This window comes from Halichoeres trimaculatus, unplaced genomic scaffold, assembly GCF_033239565.1.
Source record: "Halichoeres trimaculatus isolate MK-OKI-2021-1 unplaced genomic scaffold, fHalTri1.1 fHalTri1_scaffold_5, whole genome shotgun sequence".
Taxonomy (NCBI): Eukaryota; Metazoa; Chordata; class Actinopteri; order Labriformes; family Labridae; genus Halichoeres; species Halichoeres trimaculatus.
Genome location: NW_027437183.1, coordinates 22,615,577 through 22,633,089, shown reverse-complemented (window position 1 = coordinate 22,633,089; position 17,513 = coordinate 22,615,577). Strand labels below are relative to the sequence as shown.

Sequence of the window (17,513 nt, the reverse complement as noted above, 5' to 3'; positions counted from 1 at the left end):
AAAGTAATACATTTACATATCTATCGCATTAATCAAAAATAAATCCTGACATTGGCCCTGATCTAACGTAATATGGAGAGCAATTATTTCCCTATCCATTAGACGAACTTCAATTAACAGACGCGAGACAGTTCATCCTTCAGAGGAGGAGGGAAAAAATAGGAGGCTCAAAATTAACTTGGGTTTGCAAAATATCTTGGCAGGATGACAGTGATTTTTGATTTTCAGGAAACAATATTAGAATTCTTATTAAACTATGTGCATCTGCTTTTAATTTGCTGCAAATAATTGGAAAATGCAATGGAGCTTTCCAATTAAAGCTCCACTTTATGCTGTTTAATAATACCCTCATAATATTATAGCTTATGAAATGACAGGTGAGTTGGTGTATGAATAAAACATAAAGCCCCGTAATAAGAGACAGAAAAAAAAGACGAGACAGTTGTTGGGGGGCTTTTAAATGCTCGACATAATTTGCATATATTAATCTCCTCTTTTCAGCCTTATCAAGTATTCCACTGTATTTGAAGTTAAAATAGTCGTGACAGGCAGGGGTACGCTTCGTTTTTCCAAGGATTTATTACTTGTATAATTCTGGATCTTTAATAAGCCAATATGACTGATCCTCTGAGTTCTGTGGAATTTGGTTAATTGTTCCAGATGGTGCTCACTGATTATGCAAAATTACTTTCTTTCTCCTCTTTTTCCCCCAACTACACCATTTTTTGATTGACTAACATGGAGAAAAAAGATTATTTTTGGCGCAGCACTTTCATTAAGAGGGTTCTCATCAGGTTTCAAACAAAAGTTCCATCTTATCTCCCCGTGTAGTTCTGGGCGAGGCTGTGCGGAGGGAGGAGATCAGCCCCGCTCTTATCTTAAAACGTGATGGATCTCAACCGCTTCTGCACCGCTGGGGTTATATTTTAGAATAACACAATTCTTTAGGCTGAGGGATTAAAAAACACGACCTCTGGATTGCCACAAAGAAAAAAAAAAGTTATTATTAGTGTATGCTCCTCTCCTCTTTCTCTCTTCTCTCCTCTCCACAGAGATTGATGAAATTACTGAGCAGCAGGGTTGGTCCTCCCCGGTGCAGCTCGGTCTCGTCCACAACTCACTAACATTCTGTTTTGCATCAGCTAAACTGAGCTGAATGAATCATTTATGGAAGTGTTATGGGGGAGTATGGGGCAGATTTACTGCCGAGCTTTTACTTTAGATGGAATGGGATTTCTATGAGGCCGATCTTGATGTCTGAAGTAATGCCAAAGCTTACATCAAGACATGAAAGGAGCGCTCTTAAAACCCACGTTTTGCTTCTTAATTCCCCTGGTCAGCAAAAGGCGAACACAGAGAGACAGAGGAGGGGGGGAGTTCAGCAGGAAAATAGTATTTACACCTAATGTATTCTCACACACACGCTCAAAATCACACACACACACTCACACAAGACCTCAGAACGATTACTGCACCCAGCATCTAATGATATAAAGGAAGGCTGAATTTCTTCTTTGCAATTTAATGGCTGGCAAATTACACAGTGTTTAAATTCTCCTTTATTTATATTTAAGTTAGAGCTGCTCATGCATTTTCCACACTGATATTGCAGAAATGTTCTGCAATGAAAACTGCAGAGTTAAATTAAACATCAAGCCAGAAACCACAGCAGCAGCAGGCCTGGAACAGAAATGTATGCTGTGAAGACAAAAACAAGAAAGACAGAGCACTTTTAAAAGAGTTATTGTGCTATCAGAAGCGTCTGAGGACATCTGTGTTCTTTTCTGTGCGGTTTAATCGATTAAAGAGAAACAAACTTTGAATAGTTTTTGATGTCATGACGAGCTTGGTCATTTTTTTGTTTCCAGATCATGAAGTGATTGGATTCAGATGAATGGAACATTTGAGTCTTTAGTTTGAGAGTGTGTGTTTGTGGTTTTAGAAAACAAAACATAAGAAAAGACATCTTAACCCAAGTGCTCTCTGCGGATTAAAGTCCTTTTTAATCTTAAAGGAACAACAATAGCAAAGCAGCTGTGATTCCATGCTCTAATTTATGACTCAACTTATTTCAGACTGGGGCAGAGCCAAACCTCATCTAAAAGTCTGAACTTTTCATTCAGCACAGAGAGCACTCCTCTGTCAAAAACAACTGAAACACTCTTTAAAGACAATCCTGTCCTCATTACTCCTCTGATGCTTCAGAATTCTGCAGGAAAATCTGAGATATTTTCTAAACATGATCCATCCTGTGGCTGTGCCGTTCAGTATTTGGGGATCAATCCTGAGTGAATCGTAATGGAATTTCTGACTGGAGCCTGGAGGCCCTCGGGCATTTTTGGACCTTTATTACAGTCAAATGAGAGACTTTAAATGGCTTTGCATTTGCAGGCCAGACTGGACTCTGGAGTCTCATCCCTCATTGCTTTCTATCCATCCCTGAGATAGAGGCAGTGCTCCATTAGTTTCAGTGTCCAGACGTGGACAGCCTCAATGGATGGGCCTGTCACTGCTCCCTCATTTGCCCCATGTACAGCAGGGTTTGTTATCACACATCTAATTAGAACTTGATAAAAAATATTTCACAAAAAATCCAGTCATTAAATATAGTTTAAGGAGATTTATGGTGGATTATGCCTTAAAGATCTTTTAATGGCTCTGCTGACTTGTTAAGTTTGTAATTAATGATCTTCTAATACATACTGTGGTGTGATTTAGAAAGCACAATGAGATTCTGGGAATGAAGTCGTTTTGGAAAAGGGCATCTGGGGCTCCCAGAAGCTGTATTAAATAGTTCTGCTCAGACTGGTTTGCTTAGAGGCATGAAGTCTGCTGTGAAAAAGTTCAAACACATCAGCGTCTTCACACGGAGAAGCTTCTTTTTTCATGTAGGGGTGAAAGAAACAGCGCATGATTATGGAGCAGTTGCTTTGTCATTTTATAATGGTCAATTAGTGAGTACAGAAAAGTCCCATGCTCCTCTTTAGTTGTAAGTTTTTAAGGTGAGATAGTTTTATTACAGAAGGAAAAAATCTTTTTAAAGTTCACGTTTAAAAACGTGGTAAAACTAATGAGCAAATGCATATGTACCAAACTGTAAATGCATTACACCAGTAACAGTGGTTTCATCAGGAGAGTAATGGCGTCCTTATTAGCATAATTAATGACGAATGGCAGCGCAGCATTGGTGGATTGGTTCTAGGGGATGATAAATCGGTGGATGCCCAGGTTAGTGGCTGCCAAGGAGGCCTCTTTGGCTGTCATCCCTCCTGCTTCCACTCTGGCACAGTTCATTACTCACCGTGTGAGATGCCACTTTACATTGCCTGGTACTGTGAGCATGGAGAACTTAATAACGCCACCCAAAACCACACAGGGCCTGCTGCTTTACCCCAAGTCCAAAGGCCAAGCAGCTCAGCCAGGGTGAGGGGCTTGTGGGGAGCAGGGCGACCCGGGAATCATCTCCTGCAGCAGTAGCTCCGATCACAACAGATCGTGTATCAGTCTCTACTTTAGGGGAGCCGGGGCCATACGACTCGGTCTCCAGTGCTGGTGAGTGTTTCTTGTTAGGATTTCTGGGGCTCGCCACATCCCTCGCATCATTACGGGTTAGTTTGCCCACAGAACCGCTAATTAAGAGGGGATTTGTGTAATTGTGCCTTCTGCTGTGTCCCATCCGGCACATGCAATTTACTGTCAGCCCTCTGCCAGCTCTTACACTTGTCCAGAGAGGCGTACCCCATTTATACACACATTCTGCTGCACATTTACCAGCAGCCACAGCTGGGGATCGATGCCAGTGCCATGGCAATGTCTTAAAAGACTCTGTGCTGCTGATTAAAGTCTGATTGTCCATTTAATTTCATGAGAGCTCTCAATAGCGAGCCAGAAATTGGGGCTTTCCCAGTAATTCTCCAGCACTGCTTTTAAAAACGGCTAAGGGGTTTTTGTAATGACAAATCATAAATGTGGAACTGTTATTAACAAGCTTTTACATCCATACTGTAAATGGGTGATATACCCAGTGTGGCTAATGTGGATAAGACGTAACCGCACATGTACGCACCTCCTCAGAGGAGTCCGTTTTATGCAGAAGTGTTTGTGGCCAACTCACCGTTGGTGTTTCTGGCTCTGCCCACTTTCTGGAAGACTGATGGACCAGCTCCCGACTGGGACTGCCTCCTGGCTCCCGACCCACTACCAGATTTCGAGGAGTGCTTGTCACAGATGGAAAAGTAAGTGGGTCATTCTGCATAAGCTTGCTGTTTCACGTCCAAAAGCAGGTAAATTTTATCATCTTTTTACACACATTAATCTATGTTTGAAGTTTTTTAGGTTTCCTCAATCTGTGCTTTTTTAACTGTTCAACCTGTGACTTTAAAGAACATTTTCTACCTGTAAGCAGGGTTTGTTTGTCAAAAAACTACATTTCCTAGACTAAAATTATTTCGAAACAACCTTTTTACCAAAAATTGTGAAATTTCTTTTTGAAAATATTCATCGAAGTGGACAAGCGGCAAGCTTATGTAAAATAATTCAGCTTCTCTTCCACTCCCCTGGTGCTTCTCTTCTGTTTTCCCTCCACAGCCTCTTTTCATAAACCATCTCCACCAGCGTGAGTGTTTAGCAGCCCCAGACTCCAGTATGTATCTATAAGCACATTAATTCACTGGATGTCTTGCATACTTCTCTAAGCATCAAGAAACATTTAAATTTGTTTACTTTTTGAACATTTGGATGGGATATGATGAATATTTAAGCGTAAACTAGCTGGCTCTCTGTCGAGAGGATTGCAGCAGAGAGTTGAACACACCACACTGAGGCTGTGGAAATGAGCAATAGATAATCAGAAATACTCAGCATCATTTCAGCGAGTCATATTTTGGTATCAGTGTTATGTGCTTTTTCAGAATCTTAATTAACTCCCCAGTAAACATTTAAATAATTCAAAAGTTACACTTCCACTTTTGGAAGAGAGATTTTTAATACACTGAAAAGTTTTTTCCTTTTTTTTTTCCTCGCTCATGTGTCGAGAGGGCTTGAAAAAGTGGGAAAAGATAAAAGAAAAAGAATGGGTTTCATAGAGCCATAGTCATTAAAAGAATCTGAAAATAGCAACTCGCTATCATCTGTTCTCATAGCACGGGTCAGGAGCTCTGACACCTCCAAAATTCCTCCTGTCAGGGTAGGGGGCCATTTGTATTCTCTCTCATTAGGCAATTTGACTAATGACCTGCCGCGGCTGCAGAGCTACTGAGGGACCCAGAGCCTCGCGCCCTCTCCCTTGCAGCCGCCTGAACACACACACCCTCTATTGGAATGGCACAGATGGCATGCCCGGGCGACAAAATAAACTACAATATGTCTCCGAGATGCTGTCAGGGCTGGGCACTATTCCTCATGTCAGAGTGGGGCTAAGGGCTGAGTGGGCATAGGGGGTCCTCCTCCAGCTCTCTGTTCATCTACTCACCATTATCTGCAGAGGTGACAGAGAGCGGGGTCTGCAACTAGAATAGCATCTCCATGGTCTGCATAAAGAATCCGCCTCAAATTGAGAGTCACTCCGACAGAAAAGGTATTGCACTGTCTAGCCTGGCTACACAAAGAGGAAAAGGCAACATCCAATTGTTTGGAATATGAGATACAGCAGGATTCAGATGGAGCGCTAACCTGTTTTTTCTTTTTTTGTTGCTTTGCTCATTATTTTTTATTATTTCATGGTACATAACAAAAGAAATCAGCTCAATCATGAGTAAAAAGTTGTAATAGATTCTGGTTTACACTTACCGATTATTGCCCGGCTGTGACTTTCTCACTTAATTCAGGTGCGAGACAGATTCACCCGAGTAATCGTGCCAGACAGAGATCAATGCAATTCTGCTGAATTAGTGAAGTGTAAAATAAAAGTTCATCAACATTCCTAAAGTGTTACTCTTGAGTTGTGGTTCAGGTAATACGTGGTATGCTCGATCACCCACGCATATTTTTCCATCAGTCAGTGTCGGAGCACAACTCGGTGTGGTTTATGTGTGTGTGTTTGTACGCCTGTGTGCATGGCCACGTCTGTTAGCACCCTGGAAAATGCAATGTATGGCGCCGCCGAAGTCCTGGGTGACAGTGCATCCAACAATGGAAGAGTGAGGGATTAGTGCTCAGCCCAGCGTACGAGGGAGCCCTTCCCGCCCTGAAACAGCCATTCATCTGTGCCCAGGGGCTGCAGATGACAATGCAGCCATTGCTCATCGCACCTGACGGAGCCATTAATAAGGCAATGATCCACACGGGCCCTGTGCTGACTCCGTTCTTTACACTACAATCACTCAAGCCACAGGGTCCTCCTTACTTAACGCCACCTCTGCGTTCACCGCCATCATCATCATCATAAGCATCATAGCCGCTGTACCAAAATTCCTGCCAGATGTTTTCATATTGACTGCACTCACAGACTCCAAAGCCAAATCAGAGCCCAATTCCCTGAGCTGCAATACAGCCGTGAGTTAATGGACTGAAGCCGGGCCATTTGAGCGGCCAGAACATGCTTCATAGCGAGATTCCTGGTCAGAAGATTGGATTTACATTATTTCTGCCCTTTGCACCTTTTAGATTTCTCCATGGTATCCATTTCTTACCACCAAGTCATCTCCGGTGCCTCTCCATTTGTCTGGATGTGAGATAGCTGCTCCAGTATAGATGGTGGAGGAATACAAAGTAAGATCTGGTTTTAAATGTAATCCTTGAGCAATAAAGAAGCTCTCTGGCCTTCAGCGCCGTGCATTCATCTGTCCGTGCCACGCAGATCCATCAGCAGCTACAATCTCAGCATCCAGTAGCCAGCTCCTGGTTCTAATGTATTCTCTCTGCCTATCTCCGCCTGGTGTTGGTGCTCGCAGCGACACAGGACTGCATGTTTATGCGCTGTTTTTAGGAGCTTTAACAAGTCAGTGTTACCACCCAATAGACTCGGGTTTGCCTGCTGCTCCGGATAGCAACTCATCTCCAAGATGATTGCAAAAAGAGCCAGGGTTTAGCATCTCAAACGCTTTTTGCCATGCTAGCAGCACTGCTCCAGAGATTAATACTGCTGTCTTTGGATCAGTTTATCTTTTGGTTGAGGAATCCAACACTGTCACAAATTGCTTTATGGCAATAGCTTTGGATTTATTCTAATGAAACACATGCATGGTTCCCAGGGGATAATCCAGCCCTACAATGAGGTAGTGGTTTAGATTAACATTTTTCAACAACCGTTTGATGGATGCCTGAATTTGGTTACACACACTTGACTTACCTTTGAGATCATCTGTGTAAACAGATATCTGCAAATAAAAGTCAGGTTGGAGGACCAGATTTTTGACGGTGAAAGTGTTCTTTTTTTATGTTATTTTTAGTCCCATTAGTGCCATCCTGTCGTGACATTTGTTTTGAAATTTGTTTGACACAGGGAAACACTTTGTTTGGAGAGTGCAAGTGTTAGAACATGTTCGCCATGATGTAATCGGCTTTCATCAGAAAACAATGGTGCTTCTTATTTGACTCTTAAATCAGACATCTTCAAACGATTGCAAGGTTTAAGCTATTGATTTAAAAGTCTCTTAGTTCCACTTTTCTTTAATCCAGAGTTTCAATTGTTGGCGGTCTCTTCCATGGGCTTAATTTGAGAGATTTCAAAGTTGCCATCAAAATCATTCAAGTCACTTGGAAGATGACTTAATATTAACTGTAGTCATAGACTAAATTAATCATGAACGTAGTCTCAGTCAAGTCAACCAGCGGTGTCAGACAAGGTGTTTTGATCTTGATGACTTATTCTTACCTTAGGTCATCCACATCCTTAATTACAACCAATCAAGCATAACTTGTAACCCTCTTAAGAGAGAATCACAATTTTTTTTTCCCAAAATTCAGTAGAGTGTGACTAGATGAAATCTGTTCATACTAAAATATTTATACCAGGAAGTAAGCATGTTTATTTCTGCTCTAGGAACAGACATTGTAATATGGACATTAATTAGATCTGTTTGGTTTTTGCAGCTGCTTCAAGTGGACACTCAAAAAATTGCACTTTTTTTCATCATAATCTATTCAATATTTATTAGCCTTAATACTTTGCTTCACAGTTGGATATGTGTCAAAGGGAAAAATATTCATATCGGCGTTGCATGAATGCTCCCTGTGTAGCATTAGCCTGCTAGCCTTTTTTTATTTAAACATATATGCTGCTTTTGCATTGAGTTAAAAGTACAAGCTCATGAAGCTGATAGTGTCGTTATGTACTCTGAACAGCTTTACTTTTACTGTGAGAGATGATTTGAAACCAAATTAGGAGGGAAAATGTGAGCGGTAATTTGCTTTTGTAATTTTTTGTTTTGTTTTGTTTTGTTTTTTAAATTAATTTTATATATTTTTTAGCAAACATTACAAATTTCAGTTTCCCTGATTGATTTTTCACCAGTTAATACAAAAGAAAACCATTACAATAAGGCTTAGCTGAAATTTAATTGCTATATAGCATATGCTAACATATTTGCTAATGTGGGATATGGTAAGCATTTCATCTGCTTGGCACACATCTGATTGAATAGGCATAATTAGCATGTTAGCAAGCACGCATTGAGGCACATAATTCAGCGAGCCTTCCAATAGTCATGTTGTAATTACTTCATTGCGCTCCTAGTTTTTTGTTGCTAGTGCTATCAGCAGCTCAACTTTTTCATCATCTTCAATGCCTTAGCTCTAGCTAATATTATAGTTTTACTTTGCAAAAAGGCCAACTAACATAATATACTGATGTGGGTAGCATGGTTAATATTTTATGCCACATGAGCCTCCTGTTGGGAGCATGTCAGCATGCTAACCTAGCATTTCATTTTCAGCAAACCTCACAGAGCTGTTAGCATGCTGTAAGACTCTTGTAATGTCAACACTTCCACTGTGGGAGATGAATTAAAGCCAAGACTCTGACTTTGCTCTCCTGTGGCCATGAGGGTGAGGGTCATGCTTTGGTTACAGAGATCACATTGTTCTACGGAGGGGTGAAAAGAGCCAAACCGTGGATCTGTGTAATAACCGAGGGAGCGAAGCGAGTCACAGAAGTGTCAAAGTGTAGGATGTTTTAGAATTTCATACTTTTAAATATTGCTGTGAACAGGAAAGACCAAAAGGGGTGTCAGCTCCAAAATGATGACTCATGAACAGTTTGGGCTCAGCTTTATGAGTTCCTTTTCCTGTGCCAGCGGCCTGATGGACTGTGGGTAAAAAACACCAGTTGGAAGCTTGGCCTCTTGATATTTGGTGCTCCTGTCGAAGCTAGCGGCGGCAAGTTTTGTGCCTCCAGATTTGGGAGTTTTATAATGAAGCCGAGCAGCTGCAGTTTTCCCTTCAGTCAGGAAACGAGAGGCTTTGTGTCCCTTGTCACCCTGTGTTAATTTGGGCCCTAATGTATTTTATAAACAAAGGGCTGCTCTCTAGCCTGACAGTCGTGACACCTTGATTCCAGTGCAGGATGCATGCAGTACGGGGTTACACCATTAATAATCAACTGGCAGCCATCACACCATTTTAACCACGATCATTATGATAAAGGGCATACACTTAATTACAGGCCTGCTTAATTATAGCTCTGTTGAAGCTCGTTTGTTTGGTCAAATGCTAATTATACCACCACGCTCTTGGCAAGTCCTCATTTCAATCCACTTTTTGCCCGCTGAACAGTGTGGCTTATTTTCATGCAAATTTGATATCTGGTGAATGTTTTGTCTCTCTTCTTTCCGCTTTTCTGTGCCTAGTGTGAGTGTGTCTTTGTTTCAGAGGTGAACATCTCTCAGACAAGACGGAATCGGGAATAATCAAGAGTAATTAAACTGGAGGGAGGGTTGGGAAAGGGCTGGGCTGGAGGAGAGAGTGGAGGTGCTCAAATACAGCGGAGAATAAAAAAGCCTTTCATCTTCCCCTCCGTAGACGGAGGGAGGGGAGGTGTCAGGGAGGCTGGGGATGTTGATAGCTCTGCTGTATTATAAACCCACGTTTATTCTTGTGGATATACCCAGGATCAAGAATAGGGAGTCATATTTCTTTTATTTGTCTTTGTTGTTGTGTGAAAGTGACTCTTAAACTTTGTTTTTTTTCCTCACTCTTTCAGCTCTGGACGACGTGCCCTTTGTGATCTCTGAGAAGTTTTGTGAAAAAACAAGTCAAGAGGTAAATGTCTTAGAGGGACTTGCAGCAAAATGCCATATATTTGCTGTATTAGAAATAATATAAGAGAGGTCCTGATGGCAGCTTTAGCGCAGCCTGCTCTACAACCTGTGGTGCAACTTCAGCCACATTATCATCACCATCAAGTCTGTTTCCTTTTCAAGCTGTACCGTCTTTAGTTTCTTCTTCCATCTCCTCTTGTCTCCTCCTGTCCTTTCCTTTCTCTCCTTTCCTTTCTCTTCTTTCCTCCAGACTGAGTGATGAATGCGTGCAGCCAGGCAGAGCTGGCTCAATGCAGTCCATTTGGCTGGCTGGCGGCGGTTGTCACTATAGCCCCGTTTGTATTGACACCAAGAGGGAGAGGATTAAAGATTTTAAGCATGCTTACTTAGCCATGAGCCTAACCGCCATGTTTCTTGTGTGTGTTTTTTCTTCCTTCCTCCTTCCCCTCCTCCTCACCCCCCACCTCCTCTCTGTGCTTTTGATTTCAGATGCAGCAAGTCAATTTAATGGGCATTACGATCAAATCCCTGGCAGAGATCGAGGAGGAAGTGAGTAGAGGCTGCAACGCTCGGCTGCCGCTGACGCCGCTGGCCCAGAATGCAAAGCAAACGGTCTTGGGGTTGTAATTAAGTGTCTGAGACAGCGAGGCCCTGTTGGCTCCACTAAGCCCCAATTGAATAAAAGCATGGCCAGGCGAGGCAGCCATTCTCTCTTAAAAGCTTCGTCTCCGGTTCCAAAACACTTGACTTTTATTCCCCAATACTTCTCTCAAACAGCTCAATCTAGCATGTACAAGGCCGCGCTGCAGAGCTTCCCCTGGTCACATTCTGCATATTTAACTTTTTCAAACAGCTTCATCTTCAGTAGAGGAAAAAAAAAGTTAAGAGATCATAAGAGCAAATAAAAGCACTACAAAGTCCTCCTCATTCCTGATGAAACACTGTAGCCTGCAGGCATGTGCGGGAAGAAAATCATGTGTGCAGCCCCGTCTTTAGAGCCCATGTGTTTGTGAGGGAGAGGAAAAGTCAGTGTGTTTCTGCGTCCGTGCATGTGTGTGTGTGTGTGCTTTAAAGAGAGTGACAACCCCCCTTCTCTCTCATTAGCACGGTATCTCGGTATCAGAACTGCCAGGAAGTGACAGACCACTGTAAAAGAACAGGTGCTGTTGGGTTTGAGATGTGTTACAGAGCAAACACTCCCTCATCAAACCTGGTGTCTGTTCTGCACTCTGCCTCTGTCTTCTGTCACATACTATCCAAATCACACCCAGTCGCCATCTTGTCATATGGTCATCTGAATGAAGCTCATTGTCAAGCACAGGTATTAATGGCGTGTACGTGTATGTGTGTGTGTGCTTCTTCCAGGGTGGGAGACAGGCTGGCTCCTCATCCTATATGCTCCTGTCTTTTTTTTTCTCTCCTCCTCCTCCTCCTCCTTTCTGCTCTCCTCCTTCCTTTCTTCTCTGAGAGTGTGATTAGCAGCAGGACACATGGTGAGCTGAGCTGGGGAAGGGAAGGGAAGGAGAGGGGGCATGAGAAATCATTAATTACAGCCGCGCTGGAGCTGATGAAGTAAATGTGAGATAGTGTAACACACAGGATTTAGTGAAGTGGACGACAGCACAAGATTAATGGTGGGGCCAGGCTGATGAGGATGAAGTCACAGCTTAGCTTGATAATTAGTTTCCAAGTGGAAACATCCCTCACCATTGTGTTATTTTTACTTCTCTCTTCTTATTATTACAGCACAATGATATCTGCAGAACAAGAGGGGGAAATATTGTTAGAGATGTTCTTCCAAACATATTGGACAGCAAAGGTGTTTCTTTCAGGAAGTGAGGATGTCTGAGTGTTGTTTCTCTTTCTTTTGTCTACTTCTGCACATTTTTAAGCCAGGATTTGAACACTGTAAATGAAGTGTTGACTCTTTTTTTTATAGTAAGTTTCTCCAGCAGTAGAAGCAGCTCATTCTTGGTTGTTAAAAAAAAAAATCAAAAGTTTGAATCCAGAGGAAGCCTTTTTATATAAATGGGAGTCGACTTCGTTATCTGTGGTTGAGGATTCTTAAAAAAGCTGCTGCTCAAGTTTGGTGATTTGAGACAAAGAGTCTCCAAATTTGAATTTCAAAATGAGCTCCAGTTTTTGTTAACACTGCTTTTCTTAAGCTTCCTCCTCCTTTGTCCAGAAGAGGTCACTGTCTGTGCTCTTTTCTCTCTCCTCCTCCTCCTTCTCCTCCTCAAAAACTGGAGGCTTTTCTGCTCACTGTCTTAATTGCCTCCTTTCTAAACCCATTAAAAATATAGATTCATGAAAGAGATGTACTTTGCAGTATTATACATATGCACATGTAATTGAGGAAAACTGTTGTAATCACAGCCACAGTTGTAGATAAGACCATTTCCTAACAGGCATCACTTAAGCCGTGTCTGGGATGATGTTGGTTCCAGCAATTAGGCATTCTTTTCATTTCCCAAATGACTCACAAAACTTGCGGATATTATAATTGCTTTTAGCCACGCATATCTAATTTGTGTCTTTTTAAGTGTTAATTAGTAAGCGATTTAAAGTGACGTCTTTATGTAGTTTGCTCTGCTGAGAAATGTTGTTGGCGGCTGGCTAATGATTTTCAGAGGGAGTGTGTTAGGGTGTGTACGCACACATGACAAGATTTTCATTAGCACCTATGTATGATGGGCTTTCAGTGTTTGCAGGAAGTTATCTGAGCGTGTGTCTGTTTCTGCGCCTGCTTATGTGAATGTATGGAGGGACAGTAGCGTATGTGCGAGGTGTGAGAGGGAGAGCTCCAAATAGAGGTGGAATTAATGAAGACAACATGTCACATATTTTTGGCAGTGCAGCAGGGACAGGAAATGAAGCCGGGCTCGTCTAGGTGACTGCCGCCCATGTTCCAGTGTGTCACTGTCCTGTCAGCCTGTGTGTAAAACTGGCAGACATTGATACATGCTCTCCCTGATAACACCCCATTCCCCCATCCATCATCCACACACACACACACACACACACATTTACACACACACACATACACACAGGATTATTTATTTACTGTGCCAGATGTTGAGAGTGAATTTTTGTGTGTTGGGGGGCTGGATTTCTTCACAACTAACAGGCTTGTGATATGTGACAGGTTTTTGGGTAACTTGCAGCTTCCCCAGCAGCAGATGAGAATCAGGATGGAGGTGTTTTGATCGAGGGAAGCTGGTTGGAGCCATTGTGGCTTCTGGTGGAGATCTGGAAACTTGTTTCAGTGATCATACAGCATCACCTAGTGCCCTGATGAAGAAATACAACTGTGTCCTGAAGTGATATGAGCCTCACTGAATAACGGGAGTTCACTCTTTCATTCAGTGGAACCAGTCACATGACGCAGTATTAACAGACGTTTCAGACGATTATTGTAGATTCTCTTAATGACGTTTTTGTTTCATTTTTGATTTCTTTCATGATAATTTGGGTTCATTGAATGAAATTTGGGAATTTACTGAAATAAATCAGAGCTTCAGATACAGAAACCTGAAGTTCACATACATCCATTTAGCTAATGTATTCTCATTTTACCCTGGTATTGAGTGAATGCAGTTTATTTTCTCGGGGGCATCAGGCTTACTTTTGAAAGATCATTGTTGGATCATACTGTAAAATTCAGTGGATGCAACTCACTTTTGGTAACTTTAGTGCACAAAGCCTGCTGGGTACAATAATCATACACTCAAAGGATATAATCTTTGAGATAATCATACATTTGGAGGGAAATAGTGGTTCACTGTTTACTGAACACTGTTTAAATTAGTGTGTTGAACTCCAAAGACTCCTTTAAACGATCATTAGAGGGGTCAGTGAGTCTTTGCCAATTGGTGGTGAGCAGTAGATCAGTTTTTACCTCACAGCTGACTATGTGACCATCAGTTAAGCTCGACAACCATATATGAAGATGGCAAAATGGAAAACACCCGTCACTAGAAAGAGCTACACATCTGCATAGAAACAGTGCATTTCTGAACACTAAAGAGTTATTCTGTCTCTGTTAGGCTGTTACCCAAAGAGCTCTTAATAGGGTAAAAGAAGTAACATAAGCCAGGTGTTAATGCAAATTAGGAATGTTAAATGAAAAGAATGGCAGAAGGGAAAACTGAACTGGGGTTTATTTATCAAATTAAATCTGGTTAACAAACAACTTTACAACCGAACTTGGAGGGGATAACAACTCTGAGAAAAGTCTCTACTAAAGAGCCGAGCTCAGACGGGCCTTTCGGGCGACAGACCACAGCAGGTCAGCCGCTCCCGCGTCACTCAGAGACGCACACTCAGCAGCCCACACCAGAGACTGGGACCATAACATAGGCCGTCAAAAGCAGAAACCTTTTTAAACCACCCTGCCACTGATAGTCAAGGTTTTTGTAAATCTGTTCTAGTGGTAAAATCAGCATGGTTACTAACAGATAAAAAGGGAAGTAAGAATTACATGTATTTAAATATATATATATATATATATATATATATATATATATATATATATATATATATATATATATATATATATATATATATATATATATATATATATTTATTTATTTATTTATTTATTTATATACACACACACACACACACACACACACACACAAATATATATATTTTTATATACTTAAAAAAATACTATATATACTATATATATATATATATATATATATATATATATATATATATATATATATATATATATATATATATAGTATTTTTTTAAGTATATAAAAATGACCAAAAATAACCCATTTGGGGGAAAAAAAATGCTATGATTTTTGTAACTCCACTTGGGGCTCCTGTAGTCCTTGGTAATTCATAGAGCTGCAGAGTTTAGAGGGATTATAAACCCAACTTTTCTCCCTCTTGTAAAAATTCGAGTGACAACAGGGAGGAATTATCCGAAATAAAACTTCTGAAACTTCCCTACATGGAATGTAAGTAACACTTTAGTGCAAAGAAACTTTCGGCCTGAAACTGCTGTGGGTCGATAATCTTGCTTACAGTGTAGCTGAGGGTTGAATCACTGTTTTTTTTTTTTTATTTAAAAAAATAAACTCTATTGATGTGTATCTGTTACATCATGGCCTCTCAGTCTGTCTGAGGGCCAAAGAATTCTAGGAGTACTTTTGACTTTCTGCTGTGCTAATGTTCAGTTTTTGAGTATTTCCAAAAAGACTGAATTGGCCTCTTGCATCAGTATTTGTTCATTCAACCCTCAGTAATGAATAATCTGTCTAAAAACCAATACACGAAATGAAAAATGAGATTTTCTTGAAAGTTAATGTTACATAAGACGTGAACTGTTAAAGCTTTTCTGTTTTCCAAGGTGTCATGTCAGGTGTCTAGCCACAAGGGGGAGGTGTTTGTTTGAATTTCTTTATCTCCACTCTGGTCCACCTTTTAGTCACTCTGCTGAGGGACACTGAAGGACACTGAGGGCATGTAGTTTTGACACAAGATATGTTTACAAAACATTGATATTTAATGAAAAGTGATGTCTCTTAAAACAGTCAGAAAGTTCTTTTAAAAATGGTGATAGTGCTCAGGGTGGGGATGTTTTTATGCCTCTGTAGTATTTTAAAATGTCCATATTGTATCCCTTTATATTTTTTTAAATAAGGTTTGTGAAGAGTCTTGGTATTTGTCCTTAAAAATCTGTATTTTAATCAGTGTTCTCTTTTTTTTTACCCCCCTCTTACAGTTTCACTACAACTTCACTACAGAGCGGAGCATTGCTGATTAACTTTGTACACAAGACCAGAAACACAGAAGCACCAGGACTGAAGCTCTGCAGAGTGAATTGTCTGTAAAATAATTAACTGATGGATTGTGAAAAGTGTAAACTATGTCATTTTAGTCAAAAATGTTATTTTTAATTAATATAATTGATTCTTGAATTATTTTAATAATGTACAACTTTGCACATTCCATTTAAAAACACACTATAAAAGTAACTTTTTTTGTGTCATTTTACTCAGAGTGTTGAAAGATGCTCACAGCAAGTTTCACTAAGTGAGCCCATCAGAGTAACATGTCCATGCTGACAGCGAGGGGCACTCAGGGAGGACAAACAAGCTTCTCTGACGTTTGTTTTCTTCCAGAAGCATCTTTCTATCACAGAGGTTATCATGAGCAGCGAGCAGCAAGAGCAGGCAGAGACTCAGGAGGCTCTTACCCCAGACGCCCACCCACGTCAGGTCCACAGAAACAGAACACAACACCATGTCTGATCTTTTTAAATACACATTACTCCCATATACAGTTGTACAGTGTTGATTTTCTCTCTGGCAGACCACACAACACTCTGCTGTCAGATCCAGAGGCAGAATTTACACTTTGATACCAACTGTTTCCTCACTGCTGCTGCTCACACGTGTCATTTTCTACTAATTAAATTGTCAGAATCCATTTGCACATTTTTTTTGTGTGTAATTAGTATTAGAATCTCATTAATGGATTAATGCACTTGTTGGTAATTAGACTTTCCTCCTGCTAAGTTTGTGAACTTGTGGATTGTGCTAACAGTGCAGGTATTTATTTATCCTCCTAACCAAAGTTCTCATCAGAGTGGCTCCTGGTGTTCACAGGTGTTTAATGAAGCGAACAGAAAGATGACAACCTTCTGTGAGCGTTTGCGCTAACTCCTCTCGTTATGCCGCTGGAGTCGGAGCGACGGCCTGGATCGCGGTGTGCAGAGGGAGCAGCTTTCACACTCCTTCATGAAGGTGACACTCATGTCAGTGCTGCCCTGGAGCACAGTGACAGGCCTCCACAGCCCTCCTCCCCACTGTGCAGAGAGTGTGCATGTACAGTACGGTGTGACATAAAAACAGTAGATTTACACACAGTCAATGCACAAGTAAAAGGAGGAGATGTATCAACTTTTGATTCTTGTGTAAGAACAGCTGCAGAAAATCTGCAGAGGGAATTTCAGGAACATTTTCATTCCTTTGACCCTTCGACCCTCTAATGTTCATTTCAAGATTTAAATTGAAAAAAAACTGTATTATTATTATTATTATTATTATTAATAATAATAATAATAATAATAATAATAATAATAATAATAATAATAATAATAATAATAATTATTATTATTATTATTATTATTATTATTATTATTATTATTATTATTATTATTATAAATTAACACCAGAAAGCACTAAATCTATAAATAAAACAACAACAAAACAACAAAATATTAATACAACTTCCATGCTGTGAAGACAATCCAATCAGTTTTAATTCAGTTTAACATATATTTCATTGTTTAGTTGT

At 40.6% G+C, this 17,513-nt stretch overlaps 1 protein-coding gene across 3 annotated transcripts in view; it reads left to right on the top strand.

Moving 5' to 3' along the window:
* mvb12bb (multivesicular body subunit 12Bb) overlaps nt 1-16,840 on the top strand; it is a 40,974-nt gene extending 24,134 nt beyond the window's left edge. For all 3 annotated transcript variants that reach the window (XM_074670805.1, XM_074670804.1, XM_074670803.1), the window contains 3 exons: nt 10,139-10,197; nt 10,686-10,745; nt 15,937-16,840. In XM_074670805.1, the coding sequence (XP_074526906.1) occupies nt 10,139-10,197; nt 10,686-10,745; nt 15,937-15,978 (161 nt within the window). In that variant the 3' untranslated portion in view covers nt 15,979-16,840. The remainder of the gene's footprint in view (nt 1-10,138; nt 10,198-10,685; nt 10,746-15,936) is intronic.
* The last annotated feature ends 673 nt before the right edge of the window (nt 16,841-17,513 follow it).